Source organism: Spathaspora passalidarum, assembly GCF_000223485.1.
Source record: "Spathaspora passalidarum NRRL Y-27907 unplaced genomic scaffold SPAPAscaffold_2, whole genome shotgun sequence".
Taxonomy (NCBI): Eukaryota; Fungi; Ascomycota; class Pichiomycetes; order Serinales; family Debaryomycetaceae; genus Spathaspora; species Spathaspora passalidarum.
This window is the reverse complement of record NW_006767426.1, coordinates 257,519-283,907: the sequence shown is the minus strand read 5'-3', so window position 1 is coordinate 283,907 and position 26,389 is coordinate 257,519. Positions and strand designations below refer to the sequence as shown.

Here is a 26,389-nt window from a genome sequence, read left to right as displayed (position 1 = left end):
AATTAATTATCTAATTTCTATAAACTATCTAATCTTCTTCTTCATCGTCAGTGTCCGGTGGTCTTGGAGTACCCTTTGGACTACTCAACCATTCAAGATATCTCAACCTTCTTCTTTCAGCTTGAACCTTCTTTTCATTTCTAGTCATCTTCTTTTTTCTAGTTCTGACCTTAATGTTAGCTGGGGAATCGTCGTCATCAGCTCTCTTTGGAGCCGGAGTAGGTGCTGGAGAACCCTCCTTCAGTTCTGCGCCATCTTCGAATCTGTTTGCATCAACACCAACAGTACCCTTTTGCACAACTTCACCATCCTTGATATGCCATTGTTCGGGACACAATGCACCCACGAATTCACTATTATGGGAAATCATAACCACCCCACCATTCCATTCTCTAATGGCAACAGCTAACCCACCGAGGGAGTCACGATCCAAATAATTGGTAGGTTCATCAAGAACCAACAAGTGTGGATTGTTCCACATGGCACCGGCAATAACAACCTTGACCAATTGACCACCAGACAACGAGCCCATAGGGGTGTGATCGGCAATATCCCCGTCTAACCCGACATCTTCGAAATGCTTTCTAATCACAGATGGGGTCAATTCACGGTAACCCAACCCTTCTCTCGACGCTTCATGATCATCAAACTTTTGAATAAGCTTGTCAAATCCGTGCTCAAGCAAGACTTCTCTAGGAACCCACGAGTTGTACTTAGGCAACCAGAACTTCCACTTGATTTCATATTGGAACGACTTCTTCAACTTTTGTCTACCAACAATGGCTTCAATAGCACGAGGGCCTCTTCCGTCAGCAATGTCAATTTCCTTCTTCATGAGCTCAAGTTCTTCGTCAGAAACCTTACGCGATTCCTTAAGCAAGACCTCTCTATCGTCACCAAATCTGTATCTCCATTGTAAATACTGGTTAGCAGTTTTTTCCTTGTGCTGTTCAACATGTTGCAAAGCATGTTGAGCAATATACCCAATTCTCAAATTTGGATGCTTTTCAACCTTACCGGAGTCAGGAACCAATTCACCAGTTAACAACTTGATCAAAGTGGACTTACCAGCACCATTTGGACCCAAGATGGCCACACGAGAACTTAAGGACAAGGACACGGAAACGTTCTTTAAAGATGGCTTGGCACCACCGGGGAAAGTGAAGGTGACATCAGTCATACGGGCAACGGAACGGGTGTTGGACTTAACCCCAGTCAAGATACCTGGAGGTGGGAAGGCCATCTTGACATTGGAATCGGTCAAGGTATAGTAAGACTTACCTTCTGGCTTAACCTTGACAAACTCAGACAAGTTACCCTTGTAGTAAGCCAACTTCTTGTTTTCATAATGGATAATATCAGTACACACGGCATCCAAGAATCCAGAGTCATGGGAAACAATCAAGGAAGTGATGGAAGTGTGATCAACAAGATAATCTTGCAACCATTGGACGTTAGTGACATCCAAATGATTAGTAGGTTCATCCAATAACAACACATCGGCCTTCAACAACATAGCTCTGGCCAATTCCAATTTCATCTTCCACCCACCAGACAAAGAACCGACATTTTGTTGTAATCTTTCGTCAGTGAATCCAACTTCAAGGAGGGCCTTTTCAATGTCGTGTCTGTCGTGAACTTCAGCAAGATCAGGGTCAGAAGCAATGAAACTGACCAAATCCATATCGGCTTCAGAACCTTGCAATTTATGCTCCACGAAACAGGTACGCAATTCATCAGCACTAGGGAATCCTTCCAATTGACCCTTAGAAATGGCTCTCATTAAGGTGGACTTACCAGCACCATTTCTACCACATAACCCATATCTGTGTCCCTTTAATAATCTCAAATTAGTCTTGTTTAACAACATACGGGAACCGTAAGCCAATGAGAAATCAGCATTGACAATTTCAATAGCACCATCGTCATCCTGGTTGTCAGTGGAAGATTCTGGGTTGTACAAGTGACGCAAGTTGGTTACAACAGCTTCTGCGTATTTAGGTTCAGACACGGCCAATTCCAAGTATTCTTGCAAACGCTTCCAATCATTGACATGAGCATCAGCTTGTAAGACAATACTCAAGTAGTTACCAATGACTTCATCGTCCAAGTTTAACTTTTCAACCACCGAGGATAATTCAGCAGGGATGTTTTCAGTATAGAAGTCCTTGGCTTGTTCTAAGGTAATTCTACCGTGGAATTTACCATCGGTTTGTTCACTTTCGGCATCTTGAATAACCTTCAAGGCCTTACCAGCCAATTCTCTGACTTCTGGTAATGAAGCATTATTAACCACTTTTTCAACACCAGGTAACAAAATTGGAATAAAGCTTTCAATTTCACGCTTGTTATTAACTAATCTGGTTAAATTTTCAGTAACCATGACAGTTTGTCTCAATTGCTCGTTGGAAGATGACGACATTTTCAAGGACTTGTCCAAAATTGGAACTAATAAAGACAAGGCAGGTTCAGTAACTTCAGCGACAAATGTAACTGAAGACAAGTTCTTGATACATTCAGTAACCTTTTGAGGATCAGCTAAAGTGTCCACGATGATATCGTACTTATTTTGAAGATCCAAGTTATCCAACACTTTAACAAACTTCTTTAAAGTAGCCAAACCATGCTTGGCCAATTCTGGTTTGAAATCGGTCAGCAAATCCGTCAAGACAGGAACAGCATTGATAAACTTCAATTCCAACAAGTCAGATGGAACTTCTTCAATTATTCTATCGAAATTAACTAATGCACCAACCTTAGAGTTCCACTTAGCGCTGGATTTGAAATAGTTCAAGTATTCATCCAAGACAATAGAACCGAGTGCTTCGACAGGGTAGATTCCATACAAGGCGTCAACGGCACTCTTGGCAGCCTTGGTGACGTTCTTGTCCTTATCAGCAAACATATCGTAAGCAGTACTCAAAAATTGTAACAAGTAAGCTTCGTTTGGAGTTTGTCCACCAAACTTGGTAGCAAGATGTTGGATAATCATCAAGGCAGCTTCTCTGACCAATGCAGGGTTCTTGGCTTTAAGCAAAGACTTGACGATTTCATTCAATTTCCACTCGTTGATAACGGAAAGGGAGTCTTGAGAAGCGATGGCGTCAACTATAGCATCTACTTCTGGTCTGACTTCAGATATCTTGGTGGCTTTTTCAATGTTGGATAAGTTTTCCAGAATTGGGGTGTTTTCAACGTTTAATTTACTCAATGCAGTGTTTAATGAAGTCAAGGAGGTAGTTGATGCATTAGGGTTCATAGGAGTGCTTCTTCCACTAGTTGGCAACGACTCGATAGGAGTAGTAATGGGAGATTCTTGTTGATAAGGACCACGGGTATTCTTGTTGTATCTTTGATAATTCTGGTTGTAACCTTGGTTATACCCTTGATTATATCCTTGGTTGTGGCCTTGGTTATAATTGGTTCCTTGTTGGAAGCTTGGATCGTATCCTTGAGCATAGTAATTGTTGTTATACCCCTGAGGTTGGAAACCTTGCTGATAACCCTGTTGGAAATTTTGGTTGTATCCTTGAGGTTGGAAACTTGGGTTTCCTTGTTGGTTTCTGTAACCGTACCCCTTAGGCTTATTCTGAGAAGCTTGTTGCTGCTTCAAGAAGTCGTCGAATGACTGTTTAGACATGGTACTTGCTAAGAAACTTGTTTGTGATAACAATACACACTAATGTGTTGCCAAAACAAAAAAAAAAAATTTAATGCTCTTCGATTTGAAAAAAAAGAAATGAAAAAAACGTTCTTGAGCCGCACCTCCGTTTTCGGAACAACGTGCATTGTCAGCGGGCGTATGCAGGAACCAACTAGCATTACGGCCGTTCCATTGATAGAGGGTGTGGGTGTGGGTGAGTGTGGGCGAGTGTGGGCGAGTGTGGGCGAGTGTGGGTGAGTGTGGGTGAGTGTGAGGTGAGCGTGAGGTGGGTGAGAGTTGAGGTGAGTGCAAGGTGCAAGGCGCAAGGCGCAATATCCACACAGACAAACCCGACCTACAGTTTGTATACACATACGTATATTCTATTTATGCTAAGTCGCTGACAAATAACTGCTCTGTTTCAGAACAATATTCAATTCGACAGTCTTGTCATCAACTTTATACAAGAGTTCATAAGGAGCCAATTCAATATCATCGCAACTCACAGCATTCTTCAGTTTACTCTTGGATTGCTCCAATGTAACCGTTGCCTTATCATTAACATACCATCCTATGAATGTGACATCACCGCTTTTGCCCTTGGTCAAGAATCTCTTGTTATAACTTCCAATCTCTTTGCTGGTTAGTTTATCCCCCGATTTATAGTTGATTTGATGTATTTTCAGAAGGAATCCGTTGCTGGATGCGCCTGTGATTGCCAATCCAAAGCTCTTGCCGTTTACAGTAGATTTCGATGTGAATTCAATTAAATCATTGGATTGGACACTAGTGAATGCCGGCTTTGCAAGCACAGTTTCTTGAGGAATTTCACCCATTTCTAATGACTTAATTTCCCCCTGTTTATCCACAAGCAAAAAGATTTCTTCGTCAACAGATATTGGGAAAATGTTGGATATTTTGGAAGCAGAACTGGTGAGATTGAATGATTTTGATAATTTGACTTTGTTATCCAGTTTTCTCACTGCAGTTAATTTGATTTGTTTATTATCAGTCATGCTGTTCAAATAGATCGTGATATTATTATGATCATAAACATCAAGAATTTCATACGTGGGGTCGTTAAAATCGTTGATTTCCGGCTCAGGACTAGGAAATGGGGAAATAACCCCGGGGATATCATCTTCCTTTTCGTCAAATTCTTCTTCTCGGTCATCAGCAACAGCAGCACCATTGTCATCATCATCATCATCATCCTCCTCCTCATCCATAATCATGGTGGCTGCCTCACTATCTTGGGTAATCACTCGTTCTAATCCGTCGTTATATATGACATCGTCGTCGAATTTAGGACTGGGAATTTTCACATCAGACATGGATTCTTCTTCTTTGTTATTATTATCACTGAAAAATTGAGATATGATTGAATTAGGCGCAATATGACTCTTTCCAGCCGACAACTCTTTAAATAGTAAACTCTCAACATTATCAGTGTCAGCTTCCTCTTGCGCAGAATGATTAACCAATACGTCATATTCGTTGTTTAGCGAATCGTTTGGATCAGGTAAGTTTAAATAGTTTATGTTTTTTGAAGAAGGGGTCTTCAACAAGTTGACGATTTCTCTCATGGACTTTGTCAACTGCTGTCTTGAGTTTTTGATAATCAGTAAATCAACTTCAGGTATTATAAAGTCGTCCTTGACTTCACTCTTGTCGGTAGTGTCACTACCAGCTATTCCTTTCAATCGTTTGTTCTCTTCTTCCAATGCTTCTATTCTAGCTTTTTGTTTCTTGTTGGCAAACTTTAACGAGTTTACTTCACCTTGCAATTGAACAATCTTGTATTTCATTTCTGACTTTTCTAAATTAGTCATGATTTTATACCTTTCCAAATTTGTAAACTCAGAGGTTAAGTAATTTATAACTCCTGGTAAGGTATACGGTTCAGTAGTCAGTTGCAGTTGTTGCAGCTGCAGTAACTGCTGTTGCTGTGAAGACGGTCCTTGTTGATGCCATTGTGCCTGTGGGTTTATGGATTGATTACCCGATTTCGAGTTCGCCTGACTCTTGGAAGTGCTCATGCTTTACTCTGTGTGTGTGTGTGTGTGTGTGGATCTATTAACGAAGGTTTAAGTTATCGCGTGTTGATTTCCAGTTTTTTCTTTGTTGTCATTTTTTTCTGGTTAGCACTACGACAAGAATTAAGGTTTTGCCCAATTTCAAGTGTATATTACAGATTAACTATACAAAGTCTTACTTCTTACAAGCCCAGTCGTTCAAACCGTATCTATTTCTGGCGATTTCAATAGCATAGAATTGAATTCTGACTGCGAAAATAGTACCTTCTTGAGTATACTCTTCGCTAGCCTTGAGTCTTAACAAGGTACCAAAGTTGTAGTCTTCAATATCCTTGAATTGTTCACAGAATTCTCTCCATTTAGTCTTACCGGCAGCACTCTTCATGTCTTCTTCAGAAATCTGAGCAACGTTAGCAGGCTCTTTGAATTCAGGGAAGGCTTCTAACAAGCAGGTGAAGATGTCATCATCGAACTTGGTCAACTTTAATTTAGATCCTGGGATCTTTTCCAAAAGGGACCAGTATGTTTCGGCTTGTTGCACTGCCTTGACGGCAAATTGCATTTCTATTTCGCCCAAGTTGTCGGCGTTGTCTGCATCAAATTGAGTGGCCATGTTGTTGTTTTGGTGGTTATGGTTGTACTATCTATGAATGGAACATTCGGTAGAAATGACAATTGAATTTTTTTTATTTTTTTTTTTTTTCGATGTCTTCTTGCCCCTGATGATTGCGAAAACACTTTTCATCTATACAAATATAACAGTGAATATATGACTTAGTTCTATAAACTAACTATAATCTAGGCCTCGGTTTAACATCTTGTAATATCCATTTCGCTTCTCTAATACCACTGTTGTAAGCACCATGAACACAGCCAGCTCCATCCATAATCGTGTGTTCTCCAGCAAATCTAATATGACTGCTAGACAACCCACATCCATCAAATTCTCCGCTCAATTGAATAATCAACTCTGATGGATCATCTCCAGTTTCAACAGCAGCATATGCACCTCTGATATAAGGATTCTGTGTCCAGTCTGTAGTAATCACATTTATTGGCTCAGTTGGAATCTTGCCCTTGTGAGCGAGGGTGGCCAACATGGGCTTGTAATAATTCCAGGCTTGCTCGGGATTCTTTTCCAAGTAGTCGGTGAGAGGAGACTGGGTAAGTATGACTAAACTTGGCTTGTTATGAACCGATGCAAAGTTGATAATATAAGCAGGATAAGTGAATGGCTTAGGAGGTGAAGTTATAGTCGCGGACAAGTTGACTTGGTTGTCATCAGCTAAAATTTCAAATCGATCTTGTGATTCATCCCACCACACATCATCAAACTCAAAAATTACTTTACCCAATGCCCCAAAGTGGATTGTCGAAAGCGCATCTTGAATGCTCTTTGGTAATGGTGGATTCCAGGTAAGTCCATATGGATGGGCAGCAGGTAATTGCAATATACTTTGTGGGACAGTGACAAGTAAGTAATCACTATAAATCTTCAAGCCAGTACTTGATTCAATACAAATTGGTTTGGAAGTCTCTTTGTTATTTCTGTCGATTTTAACAATTGGCTGCTTGGTCAATATTCTTATATCCTTTACTAGTTTGAGCAAGTTTTCAATGATAAAGTAATAACCCCGTTTATTTAACAAGTTTCTCCCTTGATGATCCATAATGGAATACTTTCCACTGATCTTATCCCAACTTATCCCATACCACAATTCCAAATATCTCATTATTCTTGTGGAATAATCGATCTGTTCAGGAGTCAACATGAATTCATACTGTTGGACAAACTGCTTGACAATGTCTTGTAAGGATATGTCTTCTGTGTCCAACTCTTCATGATAGTGCAACTCAATATATTTTTCAAGATCTTCAACAACTCGATTGATTTTAAGGCCAGAAACATCAATCAACCCATTACGATCGTAAATCTGGATATCCTTATCGTCATAATAAGTATCGTTCTTTACGTCAAAGTAGTTGTTGGCGACTGCATCTTTCAACACTTGATTGGTTAAAGTGTCGTGGAACCAAGCAGCTCCTAAATCATAGGAAATACCGAGTTTGGATTTTGTAGTATCGGTTTTAATTCTTCCACCAATTCTATCTTGGGCTTCGACAATGACTATATCATCTGGTTGAAATGGTGAATGTGGTTCGTTGAGAAGAACCTCAGCGGCTTTCAACCCAGACACACCTGCTCCAATGATTGCCACTTTGGTAGTAATTTTCGACATTGTTGATATTCAAGGAGATGAAGCGAGGTTGTTTTTTTTTTCTTTCGAGCTTTTCACGTAATCTTATAAGTAATCGTTTCACTGATAACCTTCGGTGCTCGTTTCCCTTTTTCGCACTTGATTTGATAAATGCGCTTTCACCACCCAATTGGTAAAACAATGCCCTTGATTACGAAGCATATTGTTCACATATTTTATTATCCTAATTAACTATAGATTGTTCACTTATGGAAATGCACACTACAATCCCAATGACTTTCTCACATGATCTCTAATTTGTCTATTATACTCTTCCCGATTGTCTCTCCATAATTTACAAGCATCAATATTAGCCCCGCTTTCCGGGTTTGGCTCGGCCAACATGGACACAACACTCAACAAGATCTTCTCGATGCTTTGAACTGGACTCCATCTTTCCTCTGGTCTCTCATACTGGTTGGGATCTTCTCCAGGTGGGTGTAAGATCAGTATACACACAGTTCCATCGGCGTAAATATTAGGGTGTAACAAAGGTGGATCGAATTTTAAACTGGGGGGACTTAAAGGGTAGTCCTTAGGAAACAGTAAAATGGCCGGAAATACGCCATTTTCATAAGGTGTATCTGTTGGACCTTCTAATAAACATTCCCATTTGAACAAGTCGTCTTCGCTGACAGGACCAGCTACTATTCCTGGTGGAGGATCTCTAGATAATTGTTGATACTCTTTGAGCAATCGTTTTTGAGCAGTTGAACGAGGTGGCATAGCAGTAGGAGTTGAAGTTTTATAAAAAGTTCTATTACTTATTAGTTATTATGTGACCTGTTCGTTTGTGTTTTCTCTGTGATTCTCTGCACTTTCTGTGGGAATCGGGGGATTTTCTTGGTGTGTTTTTATGGCTTTTCCAACATTGTCGAGCGAGCCCAAAATGTTGGCAAATTTCGTTTTTGCCAGATCACGAGTTGTGAAAAAACTGGAAAACCACCACCTCCTCCCCAAATCAACAGGCAGTTCCTTTCACAATTGTCTACAACCATGTCCTCCTTTCTCGTTGCCAAAGTCAAAAACGTCTTGAGTCCAGACACTGTGGTACTTATCCCACCCAAAACCACCCAATGTCCTGCTCCTGAACGTTTGCTCACCCTTTCCTACGTGCGTGGTGGAGACGATTTCGAATCTAAGGAGTTTGTCAGAAATTTATTGATTGGCAAAGACGTCAAATTTAAGGTATTATACAAAGCTACCAATCGTGAATTTGGAGATATCCAATCGCCAATTTTCAAATCCTTAATTGAATATTTATTAAAAAATGGTGTTGTCAAATTAAAGGAAAACTTTAGTGAAAGTGAAGGTGATATTTATTACGAATTGAGTGAAGCAGAAAATCAAGCAAAATTGAACCAAGTGGGTGTATGGGGCAAACAACAAGAAAAAATCGATTTGGTTGCTCTTGATGAAAAAATCATTGCCAAATCACAAAAATATCCTTTGAAGTTAGTTGTTGAAAAAGTTATCAGTGGTGATAGAATCGTTGGTCGTATTATCGTCAACAAAAACCAACATGTCTCCACTTCATTGTTATTAGCCGGGGTTAAATCTCCAAGAACTGATGATCCTCAACAACCAGCAAACGTCACCAAGGTAGGCCATCAAGCTAAGCAATTTGTTGAAGAAAAATTATTAACCACCAAGGCAGAATTGAAAGTTTCGATTATCGGTGAAAGTCAAAATGGTATTCCAATTGCCACAGTCATCCATCCATCAGGTAACAACATTCATGAAAAATTATTAGAAGCCGGTTTAGGTGAAGTTGTCGATTGGCAATCTACCTTGATTGGATCTTCCACCATGGTCACCTTGAGAAGAGCAGAACAAACTGCAAGAGCTCTCGGTAAGGGTCTTTTCGCCAATGCCCATACTACTTCAGCCAAGCCTGCTATTTCCGCCAGTAAATCGCTTAAACCAGGTGCTACTTTAGAAGGTGTCACCGTGGCTAAAGTCGTCGGTGCTGATACTTTGGTTCTTCGTTTACCACATTCCGAAGAAGAAGTTACTGTTCAATTGGCTTCAATCAGAGCTCCAAGACTCAATGATACTACTGTCACTACCGATTCGCAAAAGCAACATGCTTTGGTACTTACTGCGAAGGAATTTGTTAGACATCAAGTTATTGGTAAGACCGGTACCGTCTATATCGACGGCTATCGTAATGAAAACAAGGATTTGGGATTAGAAGCTAGGTTCTTGATTAGTTTCAAGTATGGAAATACCGATCTTTCTGAATTGTTAGTCACTAATGGTTTCGCCACTGTTATTAAACACAACAAAGCCACTCAACATGAACGTTCGTTAAACTGGGACAAATTAATTGAATTGGAAGAAGAAGCCAAGAAATCCAGCAAGAAAGGTATCTATGGAGACTTGAACAAGGTGTTGACTGTGAGTCCAAGAATCATTGATGCTTCAGAAAACTTCACCAAAGCCAAGACTTTCTTCAATGGATTCAAACAAAAGGGAAGAATCAGCGGATATCATGTTGAGTTTGTGTCTTCCATCAACAGAGTCCGTTTGTTCCATCCTCGTGAAGGCCTCAAGCTCACTTTAATCCTTGGTGGATTATCCAATGATAAATCAGAAGCATTGGGCGAAGAAGGGTTGAAATTGTTGAATAAACGTTTCTTGCAACGTCCAGTTGAGTTTGAAATTTATGACACCGACAAGTTAGGTGGGTTCATTGGTAACTTGTATGCAAATGCAAACAGTTTGGCTCCTATTCAAGTGTCTTTATTAGAACAAGGTCTTATCAAGGTCCATGATTTCGCCGTTAATGCCAACCCATTAGCTTCCAAGTTACTTCAAGCTGAAGAAGGTGCTAAATCCGCCAAGAAGGGTATCTGGGCCGGCTATGATCCTGCCAAGGTTGAACATGAGTTGCAAGCATCCAATGAAAAATTACAGCAATTGAACCTTGATGCTTCCAAACCACAATTTTTCGATATTGAAGTTGTTGATGTTGATTCTACTGGTGTGATCTCATTCCAATTGTTAGATGCCACTACTAAGCAAAAGTTTACCCAATTCAAGAATTCATTCAGTCAATTCCACGCCCAGCCTGCTAGTGCATCTACCAATTCTCCTGATTTACCTTACAATTTAACCAGAGGACCAAAGAAGAATGAATTGGTCAGTGCCAAGTTCAGCGAAGATAACAAGTATTATCGTGCTCGTGTTATTAATTTCGATAAACCTTCAAATAAATATGAAGTTAAGCATTTGGATTATGGTAATGTCGACAAGGTTCCATTAAGCGCTTTAAGAGCCTTGCCTGCTAAATTCAACTTGACTACCATCCCAGCATTTGCTCGTACCACTACATTACAAAACTTAAGATTACCACCATCTGATTATTTAACTGATGCAATCTATGCTTTGGAAGATTTGGTATTTGACAAGAAATTGGTTATTAGTGCCTTACCAGGTACTGCTGCCGAATATGAAGGAATCTTGTACGATTCAGAACAATCACTCAAGGATTCTTCATACACTATCAACAAACAGTTGGTTAATAAAGGGTGGGCCATTGTCGATACTAAAATGGTCAAACCTGCTGTTAAAAGTTATGTTGATGAATTAATCCCCGTGCAAAATGAAGCCAAGGCTAGACATTTAGGATGTTGGGAATTTGGTGACGTTTCTTTTGATGATGAAGAGGCTATTTAGGACATTATAGTTTAAATATAGTTTTTACGCTGGAGAGTTGTAAGGGTCTGATTTTTCTGAACTTGATATTGGTTACCGATGAACTTGCCATCATAAGATGATGGACAAACCGAATAAACGCTACCAATCATATCGAGTCCAATCTGTGTAACTACATAGTGATTTCTTATTGCATAACCTACGAATTGTCTGGCATTTTACCGTATTCATCCATGGCTTTCTGAACGCGTTCAGAGCTTTTTTTTTATTTGCATGGAAAAACTTTGTCATGATTAAGTTGCACTGTGCTGCACCCAACTGTTGAACTCAACCGTTGCAATATTTAGTTTGTGTTATGTTGATAACGAGATAACGGTGCCGTGCATTAAAGACGCCAGCCATAGCTTAAAATGCAATAGTCGTGCCCTACCTAATCAAATATTCTATCATGTTCTATTTAATCTTAATTAATTAATTTTTTTTTTTTCCTTGTCGCAATTTCTTTTTTTCCGTTCCGTCGTGTGTGCTGGCACACAGTGGCACTACAATTTTTTTTTGTCCATTAAATTTAAAATTTTCAATCAGCTCTCGTATTCTTTCTTTAGCAACCAGTAAATCAGAAAGATCCACTATGAACCCAGCTGTTTCCAACATCGTCATCATGCTTGTCATGATGCAATTGGCCAAGAGATTAGACTTTGAAGACCCCGATGTCTTGTTCTACACTCGTGCCGCCTATGTTTCCTGCCAATTGGTTGCATTTGCCATTTACTTTATTGTTAGGGCCAAGATCAATGCAAAGAATGATTTGACCACCTTGAAATACGTTGAACCAGCCAACCCACTCTCTGGTGACGCCGAACCAAAGGCTGTTGTTACCACTGTCAAGGAGTACGACTTGCAACAAGTCAACACCCAAGTCAAGGGTATGTTTACTGGTTTGGCCATGATGGCCTTCATGCACCTTTACATGAAGTACACCAACCCATTGTTTATGCAACTTATCTCCACCGTTAAGTCTGCTTTGGAATCCAACATTGTCAAGATTCACTTGTTTGGTGCTCCTGCCAGCGGTGACTTGAAGAGACCTTTCAAGGCTGCTCCTGGATTCATGGATGCTTTAACTGGTGCTGGTGCCGTCAAGACCGACAAGCAATCCATCGAAGAAGCCGAAGTCAGTGGTGCCGGTGGTATTAAAGAAGATTAGGGAATAAAACTAAAGCAAACCTTATATTTTTGTTCTATATATTTCACTTCTGTTTTACTAATATACATTCCTGTTCTTTACCACGTACAAACCCTGCAAGATCGATTATTCTCGAGGCAATGATCATGTTTTCCACGGTCCATTCTCCCTTACCGTATACTTCTGGAATAGCTTGGGCAAGATCGGGGAACAATTGCTCGTAAATTGGTTGATAGTTGACAATTTCCTGAGGATCAATTGTAGTTTCTTGCTTCAATTTGTCGAATAATGTCTTGACCCATTCAGGCAAGTATTGATCCGATTCGTCACTGTACACTTCTCGGTTGTAACAACGCATCAACCAGAGCAACCAGCATTGGTCTTGGAATTCGTGTTCGAGAATCGAGTCATAGCTAGGGAACCCCAAGCCGATAAGCAACGATTGTTGAAACTTGACATCTTTCTTATATACATTTTTCAAAGTGATCAAGTTTGCCTTGTCCTCACGCAAGATTTCCTTTTCCATTTGTTTGATTTTGCTTATTGAACTGGTATAAATTCTCCCCTGGGAATCAATATACCATTTTATATACTGATTCTTCAGTTTGGTGTCCTGGGGGAGCAAATTCCGTTTGGCTTCAAGAGCATTGCGTAATTGGTTCAATCCGGCGAGTTTCATCCGCAAAGTTATATCACTTGTGGTCTGCTGATCTAATTCGTTTTGAACCAAGTATTGGAATGTTTGAATGAGTGTTTCTGGAATGTGATCTTTAGTAATAAAGAACAAAACTCCATTTTTGAATGTATCCACTGAACTTTCTTCCTCGGTTTTATGTTCCACCACAGAAGTAGTATAATCATTAGCAGTAGGTAATTTGACTCCACTGTCAAGAAGTTGCTTGACTAGTTCCTCAGGGATCTTTATTTTTAATGCAACAGAATCCGAATCATTCTGTTCAATAGCAAACCCATATGCTAACAACAACTCTTCGTTCCCCTTCATACCGTAATTATTAAACAATTGTTGATTGATTTCGGCATTACCGTTTCTGAAACAAAAATTGTCATTCTTGACCTCCCAGTATACTTCTGCTTTAGAATCATGGTTCAACAAGTCAAGCACGGGGATCAACATTGCTGAATCTGGTTTGAAAGTCGAGTCAATAAGGTAGGCTGGGAAGGACCTGCTCTTCAAGATTTGATTTGACCACGCATAATTGGCAAAACTGGTCCAGTTATCTACTTCGGCTTCATTGAAGAACGCAAAAAGATCTTCATCCTTGTAGAATTTGTACTCGTAGTAAAACTTCATGTTGACAAAGTGATTCTCGGGTTTGGGAACTTCCTCGGGGATCAAGTTGATTACTTCCCACCATTCTTCGACTAAATGAGCCAAGATTTCCGTGAGAGAATTACCAAGATTCGTGCCCTTGATCAAGCTCTTGTCTTGAGGAGACCAGGTCCATGGTGAGTTAATTTCCTGTAATGTAGGGAGTAATTCCAAATATTGCTTGTGCGAAGATTTGGAGATAAACTCGCTAGTACGTTCTCTAGCCAAGTATAACTTGAGTAAAGAATTCGAGTTGGGGCATTGTATACCAGGGAATGATTCAATTGCAGTTCTGGGAGTGATCAATAACGCAGTCGGTATTTCAATCATGTCATGGTCAGATTCAGTTCCAGTGCATATGGCTCCAATATTATTAGCTGATATCTCTTTGAATTGGACTCCTGGTGATATGTATGCATTATGAGCTCTGGCCCATTCAATTAGGGAGTTGATCTTATCTAGTTTGGACATTGGTTGTGATGACATACACTTGGTGATGACGCAGGGGGGAATTTTTCATTTTTGCCTCTTTTTTGCGGGCAGCTCTTCGCAAGATCTATGCTGGTGCCAATGCCATGGACAACAGTATGGAAAACTGGAACAATCATACACACACACACACACTTCGACCTTGGATTCCAATTGAACTGAAATAGCAGCTGCTTATGATAGCTACTATAACCCGAATCAACAAATTAGTAGCGTATCTGGTAGCACAGCGTCCTGTGTAGCTGCTTAAATATTGTCTCACACTTTTGTCTCGGAATCTGCGCAAACTTCCGCGCAAACTCCTGAACATTTAAAATTTCCAAAATCATCATTCCACTTTTACTCAAAGCCCATTTCGTCACAACAACGAACGATGATATCCAGAATTACATTGAGGAATTCCCTCGTCAGATCCACTCCACTTACCCGCCATGCTCGTTATTTATCCACTTCTTTCCGTGCATTCCAAGAACAGAAGGAACCTTCGGAACAACAACCTAATTCCGGAAAACGTCGTCCTTTGAGCAGAGTCGCCATTGGAGGCAGCGACACCAATCACAAGTACGCCAAGGGCGGCAGCATCGAGTTTGCCGCCTGGAAGGCCATCTTGTTGTTCATTGGTGCTGGTGCTATCGGTACTTATTTCTTCCTGAAGGAGAAGGAACGGTTGAGAAAACAGCGGGAAATGGAACAGAACAGATCCGTGGGTAAACCACTTATTGGTGGTCCATTCTCGCTTGTTGATACCGAAGGGAACAAGTTCACTCACGAAAACTTGAAGGATGAAAACGGGAAAAGATTCTCCATCATCTACTTTGGTTTCTCGCATTGTCCTGACGTCTGTCCTGAAGAGCTTGACAAGTTGGGAGAAATGTTGACTGAGTTGAAGAAGGACAATATTGAAATGCAACCAATTTTCATCACTTGTGATCCAGCAAGAGACACTCCTGAAGTCATTAAGACTTACTTGGAGGATTTCCATCCAGATTTAGTTGGATTGACTGGTTCTTATGATCAAGTTAAAAACTGTTGCAAACAATACAGAGTTTATTTTTCCACCCCTCCTAATGTGAGACCAGACCAAGATTATTTGGTTGATCATTCGATCTTCTTTTATGTTATGGATCCTGAAGGTAATTTCGTGGATGTTATTGGCAGAGAAGCTAATGTTAAAGAAGGGGTTGAAAAGATTAGAAAGGCTGCTGATGCGTTTATGCCAGAAAGTGAAAGACAAAAGAAACAACAAAGTTGGTTGGGATTTCTTTATAAGTAAAAACAGAAAAACAAAGTTGGTGTTCTTGTATATAATAAAAGCTTGTAAATTTTGTGTCGCGCCAATTTACGACATAGATTCAATATATAATTATTAGTGTCTAAAATCTAATTACCATAATTGTAACAGCCGTCAAAAAACGAGATTTCTTGCTTGAGGGCTTTAACAAACATTTCCTCGCACACTTTTTCATCTTGTTCAGTCTTGACAACTCGGTCGACTTCTTGCTTCAAGAACTCAACCCACTTGGTGAATGCTTCTCCACTATGTAAATCAATCCATTCTTGGTGTTTAAATTCCAACCCTTGTTTAACCAACCCATTGTCAATGTTGTAGTCGGCCCAACCAAGGTAGACTTTCTCCATGACATAGGTGAAGGTGATCAATTCCACATAGCTTTTACTTTGGTAAGTCATGTACTTTAACAAATCGAGATATTTCTCAACTTCAGGCAAAGTAACAGGATTGTCACCCAACATGTCACCAACTTTTTCTTGCAACAATTGCAAATTTTCCTCCTTAATTTGACTCAACGATTTAAAGAAATAATCGTTTTCATCATTGGAAAGAAACCCAATTTGTTTACCCAACACAATTGCCGCTTGTGGATCGTCACAATATGCCAATGTGTTCCCGAACAAGTTCAATCCAATTTGGAAAAACTTGAGATCTTGGGTTAAATAAGTGAATAACCTGTGATCGGAAAGGGTACCATTGCAAAGTTCGTTTGTCAATGGGTGGGTGGTGGACTCGGTGTACAAGTCAGCGTACTTCCTCAAGAGCTTCTCAACGATGGACATCTTTTTGCTTAACAAGAAAGAAGCCGGACACCTCGGGAGAAAACTGGTCCTGTTTAAATAGTTTTGCTCGAGAAGGGGATATTTTAGTTTTTATTATTGGTGCATGATTTATTTTTCAGGTGTATGCGCTTAACTGGATTTTTCAAGAGTTATTAAATAGCAATGATTAAAGTATAAGTAGTAGCCAGGAGAGGGGGGAGATGCAAAAATTTTTCAACAATTCCAAGTTCAGCCGTTTTCCTTAGTTATCATGTCTGACATTGAAAAGAATCCTACATTTTCAGATACTACCTCTGTATCTACTTTGTCCACCCCCAGGGGTCCCAAGTATATCACCTGGATATATAAACTTGACTCCTTTGGGGTTGAAACGAGAGGGATTGAGCGGGTTTCCGGCGAGGAAAGACAAAGAATTGCCCAATCCACCTCCAAGTACGTTCAGTTTGGTCAAGTGATTGGTCTTTGGATCGCTGCATGTGGTGGGTTAACCTCCATGAGTTCCTACTTTTTGCCTACTTTACTTCTTGGATTAAACTTGAGAGATGCGTTGGTGAGTGGGTTGATTTCTATGATTATTGGATGTCTTATCCCAGCATATTGTTCCACTATGGGCCCAAAATCTGGATGCAGACAAATGGTGACTGCAAGATTCCTCTTTGGACAATGGGGGGTCAAGTTTGTGGCGTTGATTGCTATTGTCGGTGGTATTGGATGGTCTGTGGTTAATTGTGTTTTAGGTGGACAAATGTTGGTAGCTATAAATGGGAACATCTCCTTGGCGGTTGGTATTGTTGTGATTTCAATTGTAAGTTTGATTGTCGCCATTTTTGGGATCAGAGTATTGTTGAAATTTCAAACCATATTGGCAATCCCTATTATCATTGCCTGTATTTTATTTTATGTGGTTGTGTGTCAGAAAATGGACTATATCCATGATTCAAACGAAATGATTAAGCAAGCAGGGTACTCTGCATTAACCACTAGAGGCAACTGGTTATCATTCTTTGCCATTGGGTATAGTATTACTGCTACTTGGGGATCGGGTGCGTCTGATTATTACATCTTATTCCCCGAGAATACTCCTTCGTACCAGATTTTCTTGGTTACTTTCTTTGGTATTAGTATTCCATCCACATTTGTTGCTATTGTCGGTACTCTCTGTGGAACAATTGCTCTTTCATACAAACCATGGAACGATGCATACAATACACTTGGAGTTGGTGGGTTAATTGTAGAGACTTTCTCACCATGGGGCAGATTTGGAAAGTTTGTTGCTGTGATTCTCTACATTTCCTTAATCTGTAACAACATCATGAACACCTACTCCATTGCATTTGAGTTTCAATTAATTGGTCAATACTTGTTGTACATTCCTAGATGGGTGTGGGCATTCATTGTCACTGCCATATACATTGTCCTTTCACTTGCTGGTAAGGAGCACTTTCTGACTATTTTAAGTAACTTCTTGCCGATGTTGGGATACTGGATCTCGATGTACATTGTTCTCCTCCTTGAAGAGAACTTGATATTCCGCTCCACTATAACATCGCGAAAGATGCATGAGAGCGAATACAGCGGCGGGAACTATGATATGTTGTACAATTGGAACAATTGGAATAAACCCAAGGGATTGACTCGAGGTGTTGCTTGTGCTTTGGCATTTGCCTGTGGGGTTGCTGGTGCTGTTATCGGTATGAACCAAGTGTATTACCAAGGTCCGTTGGCCAAGAAGATTGGTGATTATGGTGGTGATTTAGGAATGTGGTTGTCGTTTGGATTCACGGGGATCACCTATCCTGTGTTTAGATATTTTGAATTGAAGCAGTTTAAGAAGTAGGGGACTTAGTCTCCTACTTCTGCATAGATAATATTACGTCCACCGCTTCTGCATAGATAATAATTAACCTCTATAATCAATAGTTGATTTTGCAACTTGTCAATGCGCACTACTTGTAAAAAAAAATTCTTATCTATAAAACAACAACCCCAATTTCATCTTTATTCCGCCATGCCAGGATTAACCACTGACCAACTAGAAACATTCCAAAGAGAAGGTCTCCTATGTATCCCCGATTTTCTCACACCAGATCAAACAACCCAGCTTGTGAGCCATGCCAAGGAATTACTTGCTCAATGCGATTTATCCAAACATCCACGAACCCAATTCAAAACTGATGACAACGACCATATAGGTGATGCATACTTTTTTGATTCCTCCGACAAGATCTCGTTTTTCTTTGATACTGATGCGTTTGACGATTCTGGAAATTTAAAGTTTCCCTTGGATAAAGCCATCAATAAAATAGGTCACGGATTGCATATTCATGATGCGGTATTTCATGATGTCACATTTGACCAGCGAGTCAAGGACATTGCCAGAAGTTTGCAATATGTTGATCCGAAGGTTTTACAAAGCATGTTGATTTTCAAACAGCCAACAAGTCAAGAGGAAAGTGAACGAGACAATGCCGTTCCTCCCCACACCGATGCTACTTTTTTGTACACTACCCCTCAATCAGCTATTGGGTTTTGGTTTGCCTTGGAGGATTGCACAATCGAGAATGGATGTTTGTCATATAGCCCTGCGACTCATTTGACTCACGATATAACTAAACGGTTTGTTAAGATTGAACAAGGTAGGAAAGGATGTGGATTTGTGAAAGTGGATGGAGAGGAGAAACCAGATGACGGTGAGTACAAGCTTGTTCCTTGCAAAGCGGGATCACTTGTTCTTATACATAATTCAGTATTGCACAAATCTGAAAAGAATAGGTCGGACAAGTCACGATATGCGTATGCATTTCATGTGATTGACGGCACTGCCAAATATGACGAATTGAATTGGTTACAGGTGCCACCCACATCCAAGAATGGCACAGAATTTACAAAATTGTATCATGAAAACTAAATTTACCCATTAACCGTATCTATATATATCTAACAAGTCAGCGAATCACCAGGATTCACCAATTTCCCCTGCCAACTGTAATATTTTGACATATCCACATGATGTTTCGTCCCGTTGGACTCATACATGGAGCATCCATACATGGCGGCATAAGGAGGTGTGTATAAATGCAATGAAACACTAACTCTGTCCAGCAATGGGTTTGTAATTCGATGTAGCCCAATCTTGTCGGAGATGTAGCCCACTTCATCACGAGCTAATGTAGTCATTTTTTTGACCTCCATCTTAGTTTCTCCCTCGGGGATATCATACAACGATTCAACTAATTCTCCAGCAAGTATCTTCATACAACAGTGGGCATTAGCGTGATCGTGTATAGCCGAGGATTTCTCGGGCGACCATACCAAAATTAAAAGATTAGCATTTCCGTTAATGTTGATTACCCCATTTCGAGAATAATTCCTCAGTGGGTCGTAAAGAGCAAACTTTTCCCAGTCTAATTCGTCCGACTTGTAAGACTCCATGAGTTGCTTCACCTTTTCAATATCAATATCATCAGAAGTAAGTCCCCTGTCTTTTCCCAACAACTGTTTCAACTCTTGTATTAGTTTGTAGAACCCACTGGACTCACAAAGACCATCGATGCTTGTGCCATTAACTTCAAGACCGTGGTCTATATCGGGGAGTAACTGTTGTGTAGATCTTCGTGATAAGGAAGGTGCCACAGTAGCCGAGGCTGGACACGAAATTGGTGGTGTGGTAGAAACGCTATCGAATAAGCTATTGTTTGGTTTCAAAAGCATGTTAGCAAATATATAAGCAATGTCTAAAGTGAAAGCGAATCTAGTGTCAAACGTCTCCAGATCTTACTCTGTATTTATATTTATCTAAATACATTACAAAAAAAAAGGAAAAAAAATTTTCGTGTGGGTTTTTGTTTGTGGCGGGCGGTGGTTAAACGGGGGGATGGCTCTTGCGGAATTTAATTGGGCGGCGGCGGCTGCCGTGGCTGTGTTATGCCCCGACAAATAAACTTTGCTTGCTGTTCAAAAGGAACACGGTTAATTTGCTCATACCACGGGGATCCGTACCCGAGCGGTGACTAACAAAAGAATTTCCCAAATAGGAAATTATGGTGGTTACAGACATGTATTGTCGGGGATTGAAATTTTACTCTGGAAACTTTATTTGTCTATTTGCAGAGAAAGCTATGTCTTGAATTTGGGGCGCAATGAAGATACCGACTTATCCGCTGACTATTTTGATATGTACTTGGAAAAGATTAACTCTTGAGCTCAGCCTTAATTCCAAGTTGTTGCTGCAACATTTCCCTTTGGAAAAAGTAAACGGAGATTATAAATAATGGTTCTAAGCGTACCAATATGAAATTGCCTCATTATTGTTCAACTACCAAATTTCAAAGATAAGAATAAGCGGGTTTCATGAGCGGCATTTATCCAGTGCCTCATATTGAAACGGGGTCTTTCCTAATTTGGAAATTTGTTTTCCCTATCATTTTAGGCAAATTTCCGCCTGTTTTTCTGCTCATAACTTGCTTTACACTAGAGAAACATTTGAAGTTTGTCTATCTTCAAGAACTTCAATCTAGTGATGCCTGGGACAAGCACATAAAAGTAGCGACCTGTGAATTAAGCCACACCCATTGATGGTATTCCCGCATGTTCCCTAGCCAAGATAACTCCCCCTGTCTTACTATGTACATCCTGCATATTAGCGTTATTATTTGAACAAACGTTTTTTTTCCCTCGGACCAATTTTCAAATCCCGACATTTGGGATTTGACTCAGATGAGTCAGTAAGGACAATTTGTAGTAATACCCGACAAGAACCCTCTTCCAGGCATCTTATTGTTTTGTAATAGTCATGAATTTCACACTTTTGTGTCATAATCTTGAATAATCTTGAGTTCATGCGGTGGTTTACCGACAAACCCCAAATTATGGAAATTGAATCAGTCTTAGCCGCTTGAAATTTTCTTTTTTTTTTTTTAATGATATATTTTTTTGTTTACTAAATAGAATACACATGATCTTCAATTATATATATATATATATATATATAGGTGTGCTTCACCTACTCATACCAAACTCAATTCTAATTACTTATTCATTACAACTACTCCTTACTTATTGATTTTAATTACCATTTGCAACTTATCCTTCAACATAAACTAAAATTTTGCAACTATTCTCGATGTCAGATAGCAATCAAATAATTGTGGCGCTGACCAATGACGCAACGACCGTTGCAACCACAGATGAGCATCCACACCAGGAAAACCACAGTGATCGAACCGACGTCGATTCGAATATATCCGACACTACAGAAAATATCACCTGCGACCCTAATGGAAAACATATGGATAGAGAAGACTCGATATATTCTGGAGTTTCGTATTCCCTGAAACTTTCCTTTACATCACGCATATACAACCTAGTCATTGAAGATGCCACCAAGAACTTCCATCCAGTCTACTTTGTCAGTATTATGGGTACTGGTATATCATCAAGCATATTATACAACTTCCCCTTTGAGGCCGAATGGTTGCGAGTATGTTCGTATATAATGTTTGCATTCACATGTTTGTTCTTTTTAGGAACCACCACATTATTCATATTATCATGCAAATATTTCCCAGGAAGGTTTAGAGAGTACCATGTTGACACTTCCAAGGCAGTGTTTATGGGATGTTATTCAATGGGATACATCACCATCGTCAATTACATTGAAATATTAACTCATGACCGCCATACAATATTTGTATGGGTGTTATGGTGGATTGCTGTGTTTTCCGCCATGTTTACAGCATTCATAATTGTCTTCTTTTCATTCATGTCGAAATTAAACAAAGTGGACACTGCGGCTAAGTTGAATGCAACTTTACTCCTTCCTATAGTTGCCATTACCGTGGTATCATCTTCAGGACATCAATTGGAATTAAGACTTCCAACCATGAACCAAACTGTTATCACCATGCTCGTCAGTTTCATGCTTTGGTGTCTTTCCATATCACTTGCATTCATCATAATAACAATATACTTCTGGAGACTTATCGTCCACAAGATCCCACCTACTCACTTGGTATTCTCCAGTTTCCTTCCTGTGGGATTCCTTGGACAATCATCATACAGTATTCTTCTCATGGGAATAAATTTGGACGTATTAATACCGCTGGATCAACCATGGGGAAAGATCCTTCTTTGTATATGTGGATTCTTTAGTATGTTCCTTTTATCGTTCGGATACTTTATGACATTCGTTGCTATCCTGTCAATCTTCTCCAAAATCAGACCATTTGCAAAAAACCCCAACCCCAAACATACTAATCAACACGGATTCCTCAAGATTCACAAAGGGTTCTGGGCCATGACTTTCCCCTTGGGGACCATGAGTTTGTCAAACACAGAGATTGGTAAAGGTACCATAGGTAATTATCCATTGATTACATTCAGAGTCATGGGTGCCATATTCGGGACTGCATGTATTTTGGTTACTGTTTCTTGCATTATTGGTGTCATTGTCACCATAGTGAAGAAGTTAAATTCATTATTTATCAGGAGACAAATTAGTATAGTTTAATTAACTATTTATTTATTTATAGATTAATAGATGGGCTAGTCCTTATTGCTGATCCATACCCAAGTTAATAATAAGATTAAATATGAGTTAAATCTAAATATGGTTTACTGTTCCTATATCATTGGCGTATCAGTGTAATTATAGAATTCCAATAAAAAGATCAACATTTCAGCCAATATCTCCAAACTGTGAAATCTAATTGAGCATGACAAAGGGTTACATCAAATCAAGTTAAAAATCTAAAGTATCTTTGGTTTAGGTTCCACTTCCTTTATTTGCCGGTCGAGCTATTTTACAAATTTTAAAACAATAAGACTACCATCCAACCAAGAAACAATGTGCAACAGATCATTATGTTTACCCAAGCGTGGAATATACATCAAACGGGTGCTCATCTTTACTCGAGGAATTATGCATTGTCTCGAATATATTGTCTAATTGGCAAACATACAATATGCTCCTGCTTGAACGATACAATAAGAAGTTCTTAACTTTTTACAACAAGTTAGAGCGGGGAATATACGCTAACTCCAAAATATATCAACGACAACCAGCTTATTCTTTGTTGGTTTCAAAGTTAGTACATGAAATACTATTTTATATTCAATACTCAACAAATGGTGATTGTTGATATTTGTGATACAGGGTATTATTATCAAACATCGACGTTTGTTGATGAATCTTTCTGGTAGGAATTAGTAACTTAATAGTGAACCCACGGACCTTGTTTGTCACATAGATGATAGTTCTGATATAATTGTATATAGGTCAAAGTAGCTATATCATGTCACAACTTACTTATTTACTTAGTAGGAAAACGTAATAACATTAATTCATATAAAATAATACGCAAGGACATAATAACGATAAAGAAAGATCATAAGCAATAAATAAATCATATAAACAGCAACAAATATCAAAGAGAAGAACTTCAAACAACCGAAGTTCAACTAGAAAAGCAAAGCTATCAAGTGAAGAACAGTAACTAAAAGCAAAACCAAGTTGGACATGGAAGGGAGTAAAACATTTCCAGAGTCAACTACAGCTACCGGTACTGGGTCCCCAAAGTCATTGTTTGGTTGAATTAAAACCGGAGTTGGATCTTCAATACCAGCATGTGCTTCTCCAGCAGCAGACCTTCCTCCAACACCAGCGCCTGTTCCGCCACCTGCTCCTGCTCCACTTCCACCACCAGCGCCCGTTCCTGCTCCGCTTCCACCACCTGCTCCACTTCCACCACCAGCGCCCGTTCCTGCTCCGCTTCCACCACCTGCTCCACTTCCACCACCTGCTCCAGTGCTACCTCTACCACCAGCTCCCATACCAGTAGTTGCAGGAATTGCTCCTCCTGGACGTGTTCCTATACCAGTAGGACTTCCACTTCCACGCTGGGCATCTGTTCCAGTTCCAGATCTACTTGGTCCTCCACCACCTGGTCGAACTCCTGTTGGAGTACCATTTCCTGTAGATGGCTTTCTGGTTGGACTAGGACTTTTACCATCTGGACCTGTTCTCGTTCCACTAGTACCAGATCTAGCACCAGATCCAGATCTACTAGGACTTCCACCGTCTGGACGTGTTCCTACGGGAGTTCCAGTACCAGATTTACTTGTGTCTCCACCACCTGGTCGAGCTCCTGTAGGGGTACCATCTCCTGTAGCTGGCTTTCTCGTTGTACTAGGACGTCCTGTACTACTTCCACTTGATTTACTAGGACTAGAAAGTATACCTGTAGCACTAGCACCAGATCCAGATCCAGATCTAATAGGACTTCCGCCGCCTGGTCGTGTTCCTGCAGGAGTACTAGTGCCAGGTCCAGATCTACTTGGTCCTCCACCACCTGGTCGTGCTCCTGTAGGGGTACCATCTCCTGTAGATGGCTTTCTCGTTGTACTAGGACCTCCTATACTACTTCCGCTTCCTTTACTAGTACCAGAAGGTACACCTCTAGAACCTCCTCCTCCTCCAACTTCTTGTCCACTAGTTCTGCTAATTGCACCACTAGTACCTAAACCACTAGGACTAATTGTGTGACTTTGACTGCCTGTGCCTGTAGCACTTTTACTAACATCTTTCGTTGGACTTCCAGAACTTACACCTTTACCTGAACTTTCTCTCTTGCCAGAATCCGTAGCAGATTTGGTAGGTCCTGTATTTGGGACAATTGGAGTCCTGCTGTTACTTGCTAAACTCCCTGGAACAAAAACAATTACAGTAGCTGTCTGTCCAGGTTCTGCACTCTTAGTGGTATACGATGTAACCGTGCCCTCATAAGTACTGGTAGTAGTCACAGTAGGAACTGGAATTTCAACAATAACAGTTACAGTCTTATCAGTCTCTGGATCATATGGTAATGTGGTCGTCTGTGTAAAGCTTCCTGTCCATGTCCTGGTTTCAGTAGCAGTATCAAGAGAGTGAGCTTCTCCACCTGTTTGGATAGGCTCACCTGTCTCAACACCAGGATGGTACTCAATAACCGTAGCAGTCTCACCAGGTTCAGCCGTCACAGTAGTGTACGAAATGGTAGAGCCATCATAAGTCGTACTCAGCGTAACAGTTGGAATAGGTACTTCGACAATGATACTAATAGTTTCGCCAATCTCAGGATCATAAGGTAACGTGGTCGTCTGGGTAAAACTACCTGTCCACGTTCTGGTTTCAGTAACAGTACCAAGAGAGTGAGCTCCGGGTTCTCCAGTCCCAACAGATTCTCCAGTCTCAATAGATTCTCCAGTCACACCAGGTTCTCCACTTTCACCACCAGGATGGTACTCTATAACCGTAGCAGTCTCACCAGGTTCAGCTGTCACAGTGGTGTACGAAACGGTAGAGCCATCATAAGTCGTGCTCAGCGTAACTGTAGGAATAGGAACTTCAACAACAATAGTTACAGTCTTATCAATTTCAGGATCATATGGTAACGTGGTCATTTGGGTGAAACTTCCTGTCCAAGTTCTAGTTGAAGTGGCAGTTTCAAGAGAATGAGCTCCGGGTTCTCCACTTTCACCAGGTTCTTCAGTCTGAACAGGCTCTCCTGTCTGAGCAGGTTCTAGTGTCTCAATAGATATGCCAATTTCAACAGGTTCTCCAGTTTCAACAGGTTCTACAGGATGGTACTCAATAACAGTAGCTGTCTCGCCAGGTTCAGCTGTCACAGTGGTGTACGAAACGGTAGAGCCATCATAAGTCGTGCTCAGCGTAACTGT

At 40.2% G+C, this 26,389-nt stretch overlaps 14 protein-coding genes across 14 annotated transcripts; 6 read left to right on the top strand and 8 right to left on the bottom strand. All coding sequences in view use genetic code 12, as the record gives it.

Annotated features, from left to right (window-relative positions):
- Window positions 1-28: 28 nt before the first annotated feature.
- Window positions 29-3,640, bottom strand: ELF1 (Elf1p; the record flags this gene model as incomplete). Its single annotated transcript, XM_007373325.1, has 1 exon — window positions 29-3,640. One exon carries the CDS (start codon window positions 3,638-3,640, stop codon window positions 29-31), a length of 3,612 nt encoding a protein of 1,203 aa, XP_007373387.1.
- Window positions 3,641-4,011: 371 nt separating this feature from the next.
- On the bottom strand, window positions 4,012-5,714 carry SPAPADRAFT_59159 (uncharacterized protein; the record flags this gene model as incomplete). The annotated part of the gene is made up of 1 exon (XM_007373324.1): window positions 4,012-5,714. The coding sequence occupies one exon, from the start codon at window positions 5,680-5,682 to the stop codon at window positions 4,036-4,038; it is 1,647 nt and encodes a 548-aa protein (XP_007373386.1).
- A 95-nt stretch (window positions 5,715-5,809) lies between these two features.
- On the bottom strand, window positions 5,810-6,331 carry SPAPADRAFT_59156 (uncharacterized protein; the record flags this gene model as incomplete). The annotated part of the gene is made up of 1 exon (XM_007373323.1): window positions 5,810-6,331. The coding sequence occupies one exon, from the start codon at window positions 6,290-6,292 to the stop codon at window positions 5,855-5,857; it is 438 nt and encodes a 145-aa protein (XP_007373385.1).
- Window positions 6,332-6,384: 53 nt separating this feature from the next.
- On the bottom strand, window positions 6,385-7,938 carry CBP1 (Cbp1p; the record flags this gene model as incomplete). Its single annotated transcript, XM_007373322.1, has 1 exon — window positions 6,385-7,938. One exon carries the CDS (start codon window positions 7,917-7,919, stop codon window positions 6,471-6,473), a length of 1,449 nt encoding a protein of 482 aa, XP_007373384.1.
- Window positions 7,939-8,069: 131 nt separating this feature from the next.
- SPAPADRAFT_59152 (E2 ubiquitin-conjugating protein) lies at window positions 8,070-8,774 on the bottom strand (the record flags this gene model as incomplete). The annotated part of the gene is made up of 1 exon (XM_007373321.1): window positions 8,070-8,774. One exon carries the CDS (start codon window positions 8,661-8,663, stop codon window positions 8,160-8,162), a length of 504 nt encoding a protein of 167 aa, XP_007373383.1.
- Window positions 8,775-8,933: 159 nt separating this feature from the next.
- SPAPADRAFT_48914 (uncharacterized protein) lies at window positions 8,934-11,618 on the top strand (the record flags this gene model as incomplete). The annotated part of the gene is made up of 1 exon (XM_007373320.1): window positions 8,934-11,618. One exon carries the CDS (start codon window positions 8,934-8,936, stop codon window positions 11,616-11,618), a length of 2,685 nt encoding a protein of 894 aa, XP_007373382.1.
- A 490-nt stretch (window positions 11,619-12,108) lies between these two features.
- Window positions 12,109-12,884, top strand: PHO88 (Pho88p; the record flags this gene model as incomplete). The annotated part of the gene is made up of 1 exon (XM_007373319.1): window positions 12,109-12,884. One exon carries the CDS (start codon window positions 12,229-12,231, stop codon window positions 12,802-12,804), a length of 576 nt encoding a protein of 191 aa, XP_007373381.1.
- Window positions 12,885-13,860: 976 nt separating this feature from the next.
- SCO1 (Cu-binding protein) lies at window positions 13,861-16,750 on the top strand (the record flags this gene model as incomplete). Its single annotated transcript, XM_007373317.1, has 2 exons — window positions 13,861-14,524; window positions 15,131-16,750. 2 exons carry the CDS (start codon window positions 14,442-14,444, stop codon window positions 15,873-15,875), a joined length of 828 nt encoding a protein of 275 aa, XP_007373379.1.
- On the bottom strand, window positions 15,983-16,675 carry SPAPADRAFT_54081 (uncharacterized protein; the record flags this gene model as incomplete). The annotated part of the gene is made up of 1 exon (XM_007373318.1): window positions 15,983-16,675. The coding sequence occupies one exon, from the start codon at window positions 16,673-16,675 to the stop codon at window positions 15,983-15,985; it is 693 nt and encodes a 230-aa protein (XP_007373380.1).
- A 175-nt stretch (window positions 16,751-16,925) lies between the features above and the next one.
- On the top strand, window positions 16,926-18,612 carry FCY24 (Fcy24p; the record flags this gene model as incomplete). The annotated part of the gene is made up of 1 exon (XM_007373316.1): window positions 16,926-18,612. One exon carries the CDS (start codon window positions 16,926-16,928, stop codon window positions 18,510-18,512), a length of 1,587 nt encoding a protein of 528 aa, XP_007373378.1.
- Window positions 18,613-18,678: 66 nt separating this feature from the next.
- On the bottom strand, window positions 18,679-20,410 carry CDG1 (Cdg1p; the record flags this gene model as incomplete). The annotated part of the gene is made up of 1 exon (XM_007373314.1): window positions 18,679-20,410. The coding sequence occupies one exon, from the start codon at window positions 20,384-20,386 to the stop codon at window positions 19,613-19,615; it is 774 nt and encodes a 257-aa protein (XP_007373376.1).
- On the top strand, window positions 18,684-19,583 carry SPAPADRAFT_54079 (uncharacterized protein; the record flags this gene model as incomplete). Its single annotated transcript, XM_007373315.1, has 1 exon — window positions 18,684-19,583. One exon carries the CDS (start codon window positions 18,684-18,686, stop codon window positions 19,581-19,583), a length of 900 nt encoding a protein of 299 aa, XP_007373377.1.
- Window positions 20,411-21,645: 1,235 nt separating the features above from the next.
- On the top strand, window positions 21,646-24,872 carry SSU1 (Ssu1p; the record flags this gene model as incomplete). The annotated part of the gene is made up of 2 exons (XM_007373312.1): window positions 21,646-24,375; window positions 24,436-24,872. One exon carries the CDS (start codon window positions 21,798-21,800, stop codon window positions 23,181-23,183), a length of 1,386 nt encoding a protein of 461 aa, XP_007373374.1.
- Window positions 24,134-24,364, bottom strand: SPAPADRAFT_59143 (uncharacterized protein; the record flags this gene model as incomplete). The annotated part of the gene is made up of 1 exon (XM_007373313.1): window positions 24,134-24,364. A coding segment is annotated over one exon (231 nt), but the record flags the coding sequence as incomplete, so codon positions are not given.
- Window positions 24,873-26,389: the final 1,517 nt, after the last annotated feature.